Source organism: Apteryx mantelli, chromosome 1, assembly GCF_036417845.1.
Source record: "Apteryx mantelli isolate bAptMan1 chromosome 1, bAptMan1.hap1, whole genome shotgun sequence".
NCBI lineage: Eukaryota > Metazoa > Chordata > Aves > Apterygiformes > Apterygidae > Apteryx > Apteryx mantelli.
In genome coordinates, this window is record NC_089978.1 from 19,609,346 (window position 1) to 19,621,759 (window position 12,414).

Below are 12,414 nucleotides of genomic sequence, written 5' to 3' on the forward strand. Positions count from 1 at the left end.
TCGATCCCCTGGCTGGGATCAGGCCCCGTGAGGGTGACCAGGGTCAGACACAGCCTTCGATGGCTGGGCAAGGCCATGGGGCCAGGTGGTTGCCTATGGCTCAGGGTTGGGATCAGGCCCATGGCGGGACAGGAACTGATGGCCCCAGGCTGGGCTGAAATGTGGTCCTGGGGCTGGGCAGGGTGGGGGAGGCCTCGGGAAGGTGGGCAGGGACAGGAGGGCTGGGGATGCCCGCAGGGCCCTGTCCCTGGGAGGAAACACTCCTGCAACAACACACCTGGGGTCCGGCTGCCTGGGGAGCAGCTCTGTGGAAAACGCCCAGGGCGTCCCGGTGAGCAACGAGCTGGACGGGAGGCAACAGCATGCCCCGGCAGCAAAGCCAGCAGCACCCTGGGCTGTGTGAACAGGGGCAGAGCCGAAGATGGGGGAAGGGCCTGTCCCTCCCTACTCAGCACTCGTTAGACCACATCCAGATCCTGCGTCCAGTTTTGGCCCCCCCCAATGAAAGAAAGACATCCATGAATGAGTGAGTCCAGCAGAGGGGCACCAAGGTGGTCGAGGCTGAAGCACGTGCCCTGCGGGGAGAGGCTGGGGGAGCTGGGCTTGTCCAGCCTGGAGCAGAGACGGCTTTGGGGGCACCTGACAGCAGCCTGCCAGTACTTTCACAGTGGTGCATGGCAGGAGGACAGGGGACAACAGGCATAAACTGGAACAAGGGAAGTTCAGACAGGATACAAGGAGAAACTTTTCCCCGTGAGAACAGTCAGGCAGTGGCACAGGTTGCCCAAGGGGTTGTGCAGTCTCCATCTTCAGAGGTTCTCAAGCCCCGACTGGATGAAGCCCTGAGCATCTGGGTCTGACCTCAGAGCTGACTCTGCTGTGAGCAGGAGGATGGACCAGAGACCCCCTGAGGTCCCTCCCAACCTGGATTCTCCTGTGATCCTGTTTGCATGAAACCATGAGAATTCTGCCCCTGCTTTCAAATGTCATTGAGATTTGTTAGTAAGTTTGAAGGTCATCTGGGGATACGAGTGAATTGATGGATGAACAGAGACTGGCAGAAACACAACCTTAGCGCATAAACCATGTTTTCTTAGGTGACCAGGCTGAAGGACTGTGTTGCTCAGCTCAGGTACCACACATGCTGGCTGTAGTAATTAAGGTTCAAAGACGATGGTGAGTCCCACACACAGTCACACTGCATGTGGCATACAGCCTCCACTGACATCTAATTCTGGCTGAAGTGATTTCCACATGGATCTGTGTTGTCAAAACTACTTATTAAATACTACCCTTGGCCCCTGCACAGAATATAATCTCTTTAAGGCAAGTTACAGGCATACGGCTCCCTATGGGGTTAACACATCTTTACTACTGTGAAGATACTGCTGTTGATGGAAAATTATTTGTATACTAGAGATTCATCAATTAGCAGAAAAATAAAAGGTAGCAGAAATAAATGCAACTGGTAGCTGACTTGATCATTAGCTGCCTAAGCGCACTGCCAGCCAGCATCTTGGCAGGTGAAGGACCCCTGTCACTCAGCTGTGCATGTCCTTTCTCTGTGCATGAGACATGTCAGAGCTACACGGATTCAGTTGCCTGCATCATGTGCTTCATTTTCATGTATTTGCTTAGAGCTGCAGGATGGCTCAAGGCTGCATGCCCCATTTTAAACCTTGGGAATCTGAACTCTTAGCACCGTTTGTCAGCAGTATCCTGGAAGCAAAATGAAGATGCTGGATTTTTTTTTCTTTGGATAAATTGTCTATGGCATTCACAATAAGTGAAAAATAAACACAATACCAATACATTTGTTCATTTGAATGCACAGTTTATTTCAAACAAGTAGTTTTAAATATGAAAGTTCTATAAATTATGACCATTTATAGACTATACTGTATCCAAAGAAAAAAGCCTGGAAGAGTAAAGATATCAAATTCTGGCTCTGCTAAACTGAATGGAGCAGATCTCTTTCTTCAAATGATTTTTCTCCCTATGTTTTCACATAATTGACTGTTTTACAGAAAAGCATCATTCTATGTAAATATTAGTTTACAGATCCTCAACAGACTGTGGTCTTGCATAACTGATTTATAACCAAAAGCTGTTTTTGTTTACATTAAATCAAACCTCCTGATTTACTGTACATACATAATATAGCAAATGAAAACCTTTTTATGCCAATAAAGTGAGAACTTAATCCAAATTCTACTGAACAGGTAGAAAATATTTACAAATAAAAATATTCTATATAATTATTCTAAACAATCCATTTCTAGTCAAGAAAAACTGTATGACTGTTTACCTCCCTTGTAAACATTAATTTTATTATTGTTTTAACTTATGCAGGCTGGTATTCCCAATTTTTGGACTAACGTATTTTGCAGAAACGTACAGCAGCAATTCCTCACTAATGTTAAGTTGGTTTTATTGTCTTACTCTACAGAATCCTTTATATATGGAGTAGAACCATTTACAGAAAAACATAATTTCTCCTTAGAACAGCCCATCTTACAAGATTACAATTACATGGTAGTTATTTCCTTCCAATATTACATATGTCAGCATACACTTATATCCTTCCAAAACCAGGTATGTCGTAAAGAACAGTTCTGACTATAAATACACAGTTTATATTAGTCCTTTTATGTACAACAAAAGACAAATTATCATAGTATAAAGTAATAATACTTGTATTTCAGTATATATTTGAATTATAGATCCACTTCTTTAACGAAGTTTACAATATAAAAAAATAAGGATACCAGTTACTTACTACAGTATTTCTCATCTCTTTCAGATTCTTGTGGAATATGCAGTGATACAAGCATTGCTTATTTTGCTTAAAATATATTATTTTAAAATATCAATATACTGTCCTTCCAGTTACAAAAATATAATTATGTTTTACAGAAATTTTAATTAAAAAGCATATCAAAAATATGAATCAACATTTTAGACTGTATGTAAAATTATTAAAATAGAAATAAATGCTGTATAATTGTTTGAAAATACTACCTTCTGGCTCAATGAGCCACTTGTGACTTTGCATGACAAGAGATCAAAGCTTAGTTAGAAATTTAATGGCCAGGGATGAGTTTTGGCTACTGAGTAGTAACACTACATTTACCAGTGTGGCCGAGAAATAGCTGCAGGAAAACGTTTGCAGCCTTTAAGCTCAAAGAATAAAAAGTTCTGTGGTAAGAGAGAGAACTTTTGAAAACTACCAAAAAGAGAAGGTAATTTAGCAAGGGGCAAGGAGTATTTTCTACCAGTTTTATTTATTTCATATGAAAACAAATGACCAGTTTTGTACAGCACAGTCTTGAACCAGCAAAGTGCTTTCTCAGACTGCTTTTGGTGACGTAACCCTGAAGAAGCAGTGGTTGCACTGAGCTGTAATGGGGACCATCTAGGTATAGAGTCAGTCAAAGAACTTCAGGAAGCAACAAGTTATAGCGGGGTCACATTTGCCTTCCCACTGTTAGGACAACTTAGGATTCAACCTATGAGGCTCATACAGGATATGAGTAAGGTAAATCCTCTTACATTTTGCACCGTTTAAAGTGCCAGATTATTAATCCAAATTAACCTAAAACAAAGGCAGCCACCTGGCAATTCACCTCAGCTGTAATCAGAACTATTTCAATTACAAATCTCCCCATGAGTCCTAGTGCAGAACACACTGCATGGACTCCAGAAATCGTATCGCAAAACGAACTCTACCGGTGACATCGCTGCAACCTGTTTCCCATGAGTACAGAAAAGGAGCATTCCTACTGAATATTCTACAAACATCGAAATATTTTCATTTTGCGTGGGTGTGTGTTGGGTGGGATGGATTGCCATTATTATGCTCTGCTAAATGAGGAAAATTGGAGAAACAATATATATCAGCAGTGTAATATATTGGTTTTCTGTTAAATCTTCTAAGGAAATAAAGCTAGAGCTAGAATTTATCCATTTCAGCACTGTTGTACTTGGTTGGCAGGAGCCTAACCCAGGACTTCCTCATGTCAGTGGAAAGCCACCTCTAACATTATGTTGCCCAAAGCTCTACAGTCATTTATCTTTTATAATTTTGGGAAGGTTTTTTCTGCTTCTAGGAAGAACAATGCTGAAGCCACATATTTAATATAAAAAGTCAAATGCTCATGTAACATAAGATACTAACTTCTTTAAAACTAACCAAATTGTACCAATTTATAGGAGCCCAAGAACGGACTCAAAATATTTTACACATTTTTGCCTGCCCAGAAACTACTGAGCTATCTTGCCATCTTAGTGCCACAAGTTGTCATAGTTCTGATTCTTTATCTATCTCATCTAGGTAATATTCATCATCTGTGGTAGTATCGCTGTCTGAGTCTGAGTAAGTTGCTGGCTCTCCCTGATAGATTTTAGTCAGCTCTCTGGGGGATGAAGCAGCTGATGATATTTTGCTCCCAGTAGAACTTGAGCTCAAAAGCTCAGATCTGCTTAAAGAAGGGCTTTCTCCATCTCTGAGAGAGCCAGGGTTATTAAGAAGGCAAGGCCTCCATAATCGCCCTTCCGTGAGTGACCTCTTGATATTTTCCAGGAAAGCCAATTGTTGTTCCTTGCCGAATATACCAAATTCTACAGAAGGATACATCAAATTCCTAGTGCTGTAACTTCTTATGTCGTCAGATGCCCAGTTTTCATTTTCATCACAAGACAACAGCTCTGAGTAAGATTTAAATCTCTTCCCGTGTCTACTATCTTTAGGTAGAATATTGCTTCCAAAGGCAAAGCTGTCATGAGACTCTTGAGTATAAGCACTCTCAGAAAGGTGACGCTCACGTTGATTTTTTGTGTGACTCTTGCGCAACTGATCGCTATGCAAGTTAGCATTTTTTAAGCTATTAGACTGATACGTATTTTGATGCTGACCAAATGCCATCTGAGAAGTCAAACTTTGCTTTGGACATATGTCTGCCTGCAAGTAATTATTTATAAACAGGTTTGAGTTTCTGTCAGTTAGAAGTGGCAAAGGAGGACTGCATGCACTACTGCTAGCTCTTCTTTTCTCATCACCCAGTGGGTCTGGTGTAGTAGCACGGGGAGAGAGAGGTTGGCTTCTGTTTTCTAACCCAAGACAAAGTGTTTGGGAATTCTTATTTCTTGTGGCTGTTTTATCTGGAAACAGGGTTGTAAGACTTGGCCTGTTCTCCACTTTTGTTGTGTTTTTTTGGGGACTGATGGCTTCTTTCTGGGTGTATGAACTTGTAAAAGACCTCCAATTTGTGTTATTAGCAAGCAAAGAAAGATCATTTTCATTTTCACTCTTATTCCTCTCAGCTGCTCTTTGTATTGGGGTATTCCCTTCAGTGTCCAGACTATGAGTCTGGTTTTCATTTGCAGACTGCAGAAATGACTGACTGGAATCCCCTGAAAGCAATGAGTCAAGGGGCATGTTAACCTCTAGAGAAGTGGCACTTCCATCATTCTGTGAAAAAATATTACTGATGTGTGGCTTTGGGGGTAAATTTTTACTTGAAAATTTTCGACTTGTTTTGTAAACAGCTGCCAGTTTATTTTTAATTGAAGGTCTATTTTTCCTTTTTTCTATATCTTTTACTTTGTCTCTTGCGCAGCCAGAGAGAAGCTTACTCTCATTTTCTGCATTCTGTGGTAACTTTTGATCTTGTGTAACCCCAAGGATTTTATCTTTACAGTTAATATTCAGGCTATCTTCACTGTGCCTCTCCGATTCCTGCACACCAGTGCAATCTTTACTCATATCAGTATTCTGCAAGTTTTGTTCTTTTATAATTTTTGAATTCTTTAACTCATCTGTATCTGTGCTACCCATTTTGTGTAGCTGAAGTAATGGGTCAGCACTGGAAGCTGTGCCTACCTCAAATGCTTTGTTCTGAGATTCTGAAAGCATTTTGTTACAAGAGATTAAATCATTTGTGCTAGTTCTTGAATTGTTAGTTCTTAATTGCAGTCCACTACATTTATTACTATACAGAGGGGTGATTTGGTGTAGGAGATTTTCTCTCTGTTTGACTTCCATATTATACCTGTATCTATCTTCAGCAGGAGGAACTGGCACGTTAGAATTACTGCTCCTACCAAGAGAACTTCTCTCTCTTGTGTGGGGCAGTAAACTGTTCTGATTTTTATTTGTGTTTACTTTAGTAGGCTGACAGCAGTTTTCAGAGTTTCCCTTTTGTACACTATTCTTATCTGAAGTTGAATAACAAAGATCCTCTAAAGGTCTGCCTGGTTTGGGAGGGGTTGATAAAGCGGAGATTAGTGGTGTGGCTGTTTGCAAAATTTCCTTTTCTTTTAGACACATTTGTGTATTTGGATTGCTTGAAGCACCAGAAACGACCTTACCTGCGTTACCCACTGTTGCAATGGATTGTGGACCACCAAAAGAAATGTTCGTTGTCATCATGTCAGGAAGAGTACTTTCTGCCAATGAAAGAACTGGTGAAGTATCTTTCCTAGTATGTACTGTACTTACTGCCTTTGAAGCACATACCTTCTCAGAGCTAGGAGGTAAGTCGGAATTCTCATCTTTACTATCAACAGCAGTTTCTAAGTTCTGAGGTGTGATCAGAGCTGAAGGTACTTGGTCAGAAGAATAAGAAGGCACCTCTTTTTCCAAAGTATTAGGGAAAAATACATTTGCTAAACTCACGTGACCTTCATTTTTCTTGTTACGTAGTCTTGGTGACTGAGAGTTTTCTTTGGGAAGAGGCAATTCTGCATCCTCTGGATTATCCCTAAAGAGGTTACAAAATGTTCTAGAATGCCTCCGTGGTAATGTGTAATAGATTGAAACTAGTTCATGGTATTTGACATGATCTTCATCAACACAAACTGTAAATGTACTTGTAGTTTTATATTTGTGCAAACAATTTCCCCTTTCCTTACAATCTGAAAACCCAGAGTATCCTCTTCCGGTCAGATCATTACAACTATCTGTCAGTCCAGCTGAGTCATTAGGACTTTTGATGAAAGGAATGGGGTAATCTTTTTCTTGGATACTTGTAGCAGCATTTAATGGTGCTGATGTTAACAAGGAATGTTTTGAGTCTAAACAAGACATACATCTTTGATTAGAACAAAAGGCATCAGTTCTATTTGGAGTTTCAGTCCTTAAACGATCATATCTGCTTGTTCTACTTTCTCTAGGGAAAGAGATGGGTGTATCTGACATGATACTACCAGCAATGCTAGCTGATTTTCTAGGTAAGGTATAATAGATAACATGTGGATCAGGAGATTTGGGGTTGTTTGTGCTAGGGGAGCCAGTAATACTGCAGCTACTGGTATATCTCAGCAAGCTATCTTGCTTGTTAAGCCTTTCAATACAAGGTGAATTATTCCTTATTTTTCCCTTTTCTTTTTCAAGGCAAAAATAATTTAAACTATGTTCAGAGGTCTTGGGGTCTCCAAAGCTATGTGTATAAAAATTTCCAGAACTTCCATTTTGTGAAGAACTAGTAGTGAATCGTCTGTTGCAGTCCTTAGTAACTAAAGTGCTTGGATTTTGTGATCTTTTCTGTGAAGTCTTTTCGGTAACATCCGTTCTGCTCACTTGAGCTGTTTTTCCACCTTCTGCTTGAAATTCAGTAACTGTGCAATTTACTGAAGAGTTAGTTAGTGTTTCTAAACATTTTAAATTGTCTTTATGAGAAAGTGTTTGTGGAGAGCTTTGTGAGGAACTAGAATATTCAGGAGGACTGGACAATATGCCTTGATGGTTCACTAATTTTTCAGTGGATGGAGCAAAATCAACATCCACCAGTGAAGACTGCCCCTGTGGAGTAGCTTGGTTAACTGTTTCTGTACTCTGATTATCCACTTTGATGCTTTTTCTTTTTGTTGCATAATGTAGATTATGTTCCCATGGTTTCTGACTTGGAAGAAAAGATTCCTTTCTGCTTTCATCAGCTGGCAAAATACAGGGAGGCTGACTGACCACACTGTTGGGTGGGCAATCATTTTCCTTCATTCGTACGTTTCTTCTATTACTGTTTGATGTATATATTTTTGCAGTCTCTCTTCTGGCAGTGACTTGGGGTCGTCTCTTTGATCTCAGTGAGTTAAAGAGAGATGCACTGTTTGGCAGGATGGCAGAAGCAGAGTTATAGGAAGGAAAACTCTGGGTGTTGGTGTAGTTCGTATCTGCCTGTTGAGAAACTGACAGTAATGTCATATCTTTAGTAGTTACTTCATCTGGCAGTTTATTTTCAACATTGTTTAGTTGCTCAAAGTCCATCTTAGTACTTCTTTGACTAACAATGACTGAATTGCTGTTCAGTCCTATAGGTTTTGTTTGGTCCTTTGAATCAGGACAGACTGGCTCATCACTTCTGGTGCCAGATGAAGAAACTGGACAGTTACAACTTAGCCAAGGCTGACAGCTTTCAGTGAATTCTGAAAAAGTTCTATTACTTACATTTCTCATTATCTTTTTGATGCTCGTATTTTCTGGAGAATACAAGTGAAAATCATTCTGCAGGCGCTGTGAAGCATACTTGGCATTCTTTGTATGGGTCCACTGCTGGTCATTTAAGTTAGTCATAACCACTTCAAAGCTGGCATCAGGGGAAATAAACACTTTATCACTGTGGTACTGAGGTATATCAGCCCAAGAAGGATAGCCATCTTTTTTCCCATAGGGAGAATTTTTTTGATTTGTATATAACTTGCCATGAGAAGAAGTATCTCTATAGCAGGACCTAGAGAGATTATTTTCTGAATTGTATAATGGATAATTTTCCCAGTTATCAAAGGACAATGGAGAAGCAGCTTTGTCAGGACAACTCACTCTACTGAAACAATTACTACTTGAAAAAGATCTTCTGTAGTGGTGTTTTGAATGGTGACAAGCATATTTCCTACTTTCTTGCAAAGGGCTGGGATATTTACCATGGTCTGTTGCATGAAACTCCATCAGTGACTGGGTTCTAAACACTTTTTCTTGAGCTGATGTTTGGGCTGGAGAGTCTGGTGTATTGTTCCATACAATAGAAGACAGAGGAATTCTCTTTGGATTTTGTCGACCAAACCTTGGTATAAAACCATTGTTGCTCTCCCTTGCCAATGGACATTGTAAACTAGATGCTGATAGCTGGCCTGAAGATACTGAGGATGGACATCTCCGAAGGGAACATACAGAATAACTTCTGCCAGCTGTATCCCTATTCATATAATGCTTGTGTCTAAATCCACTGTTCTGTGTTATGGAAGGAGGATACAAACTACCTTCTGAAGACTGTCCAAAAGAAACAGAAGACAGCCTGCTGCTTAGCGGATGACGATTTCCATCAACTGGATCACCGCATTTGTAATCTTCTTTAAAGGCTGTCTGGTGCCAGTTTATATAAGCATTGTGTAATTTCCTTGGTCTGATGAAAATCTTGTGTTCATCTTTGGCTCTTATTGTTCTCAGCCCATCTGGGAAAAATGTGCTAGGCATGTCGCTCCAGTCATTTCTGTGTTGCCCCCTAACAGTAGTCTGCCTCTCTGAAGAAGGAAATGCGGTTTTGTATTGCACATTTGTTGCAGTGTTAATAGAAATTGTCTTGTCCAAAGGATCTTGGGCTTGTTCCTGGGCCAGCTGGTCATCCAGATCTCCTAGAACTGCACAGGAAAAAAAGACATACTTGGTTTGGTTTTCTTTAATAACCTTCTGACTATTTATGTCAAAAGTTTCAGGTACTACATTAATAATTACGACTGGCTGTGAAAAGAGTCAGCTTCTCAACTTTCACAACCCTTCCCAAACCACACATTCTTCATCCACAGGGCCCTTCAATGGTCACCCATCATGACTACACGGGAAAAAATGTACTGCTCCATGACTGATCTTAAAACTGTTCTTTATGTAAATGCTAACCTCCTGCTATTTAAAAGAAGAACATAACAATCTGAAGTCTGAATTTATACTCACCAGCTAAATGTAGGGGAAAAACCTTCCAAAATTCCTGTTTGTAAGCAAAAAATTCACTGAAAAGAATTCAGTATGCTTTTAAGTAAACATGGACTTTTCTGCATGTTCCCAGAGCACAGACAGAGCACAGTTAAGATGTAACTGTAAGCCAGCACAGAATTCTGCATACCATCAAATTAGTATATTCAGTATTCTGGCATGTCCACTGCTTGCTTCATTCAGAAAAGTTATTCACTGAGTTGTAACTTCTTACTTACTCTAAATTACTAAAAATGGCATTTTCTTGATTAAAAAAAAAAAAAAGATAATGAAATATTAGGAACCTGTGATTCATGCCAGCAAAAAAGCTGTATTTATAGACCAGTTTGATTAACTGTAATTAAACATTATGCAGATCAGCTAACCAAGATATTCAGTCATGAGATTAAGTAACAGTAATGTATTTAAAGTGTTTTTATTAGCAAAAAATGCATTTGCTAATAGCATTTTTCTTATATTTTGAAAAAAGCACACACAAGATTAAACCACAAATGGATTTGGCTATTTTGTTACAGCATTTCCTAACTCATTTAAATAAAAAAGATTCACTGATTAGTCAGTACAGATCTGTGCAAATTGTATAAGATCATTAAGAAAGCATTGTTAGGTATATATAATTGGAATAAAAAGTGGTACAAAGAAACCAGATTTTTCTGTTTTTCTGAGTCTCTCTTCAGAAGAGAGATGACTCCTGAGAGGGCCAGTTTAATATAAGAAAAAAAAGCAGCTGTTTTTGAGCCTTCCATTTTGACATCGGCCAAGCGATGAAGTCAGCAGGAAAGCGTGCACAGCTATGACTGACACCCAAAAGTAGTGAAGGGCAGGTGCGTTCCATGCAGTGCTCTCCTCAGTCATGGCTGACTCTCCCACTGCTTCCTCATCATGCTTTCAATCCCAATTGTGATCTCTTGTTGTAATTTTGGGTGGTAGAAAGCAATGTTCATGGTCAGGTTTTCACCTAGATCTGTGAAAGGTTATGGAAGAACATCTCTGAACTCCCATAACCTCGATCTGATCTTGTCTCGCTTCCAAGTAGTAAGAAAAAATGAACCAGCAACTTACTACTAGACTCTATGGGAGTTCCCAGAAAGATAACTAAAGACCATAAAGCCTCTTGTTTCTGTGGCTTGAAGCTTTACAGTTCATAAAACTGGGCTCAGTAATGCATCAATATAAAAATGACACATGCAGGAAACTGGGATGAAATTCTTCTCACATGACTTTATATGTCTACGTCTAAAGAAGTAATATGGGCTCCTGTTATAATAAGTGAAGAGAAATATACACTTTTAAGATGTGATTCTTCTGAACTGGAGCAAGATGAGATGAAATGGACTCTAACAGTGACCAGTGATACATTTTAAACTCAAGGTCTGAACAGACAGACAAAGTGAGAAAAAAAGTAGCCATGACGCTAGAAAGTAATGAGCCATATCTTTATAGCCTGCGCTTTTGCAGAAAATTCTCTCTGCCACCAGTCGTCACAGCCACTGCTGGTAACGACAGCAACAGAACAAAGTAAGTACACAGACTTACCACGGAAAAACTCTTTCTCCAGCTGTTCATTCCACTCTTGTGTACTTTTTTCCATCAATTCATCTTGGTTTGCATCAAAGGGATGACAACTTGGTTCATTTGACATTGGGGAATTATACGTTTCAGCCTGTTAAAAAGTTCAAGATAACATGATTTTAGTTCTACATAATAAAAATCACAGAGGTCAGTAAACTCTTTGTGGGTCCAAAATTCTTTTTAAAATTAAGTAATGTATTGTTAAAATCTACAACTACAGATTTGTAAAATTGCATGCATTTTAGAGGCTCTTACTGATGTATAAGGAGATATGCTCATCTTGCACTCATATCGTAGTATGTTTTAGATATATTATTTATCATGAGCTTATAATAAGGGGTGTAGTTACCCTTTTTTCTCCATATGCATCCTTATCGCATAATATCTCTTAATTTTTCCTAATCACTTCTTCCTTCACATGCACATTTTAAAATTCACACTGACCTCCCAGCAGAGATTAATAATCGGATAGCACAGCTGATTTTCATATTGTAACATTTTATCTTTTCAGAGCTAATAAATTAGACTGTTTAATTATTACAGCTAAGAGTCATTAGTATTGGTTTGATTACACAATTTTTTTTTGTAAAGCAAAGAAAAAATTAAAAAATTAAAATTATGTTTGCATGTATCCACTGATTTTAAAAGGTCACTAATTTCTGACTGGTATCACAAATGACCATTCGGGCTATTTCCTCCAAGCCCTTTGTGGAGCAAAACACTGAAAAGACAGTTTTGTGATGGGAAGTAAGACAGCACCTTGGGGGACTGAAATAAATTGCCTTATCAGGGGGGAAAATGTCTTCTTCCTATTCCCCATCTGTCTGAGTTTAGTTTATGTGCTAAGATGTAGAGGTTCATAA

The 12,414-nt window shown here is 39.3% G+C and overlaps 1 protein-coding gene across 1 annotated transcript in view; it reads right to left on the reverse strand.

The window, feature by feature from the left end:
* Positions 1-1,835: 1,835 nt before the first annotated feature.
* Positions 1,836-12,414, reverse strand: part of EXPH5 (exophilin 5) — a 37,457-nt gene continuing 26,878 nt past the window's right edge. The window contains exons 5-6 of the mRNA XM_067289644.1: positions 11,516-11,642; positions 1,836-9,630 (exon numbers count right to left, since the gene is read on the reverse strand). Coding sequence (XP_067145745.1) covers positions 4,301-9,630; positions 11,516-11,642 — 5,457 coding nt within the window. The 3' untranslated portion in view covers positions 1,836-4,300. The remainder of the gene's footprint in view (positions 9,631-11,515; positions 11,643-12,414) is intronic.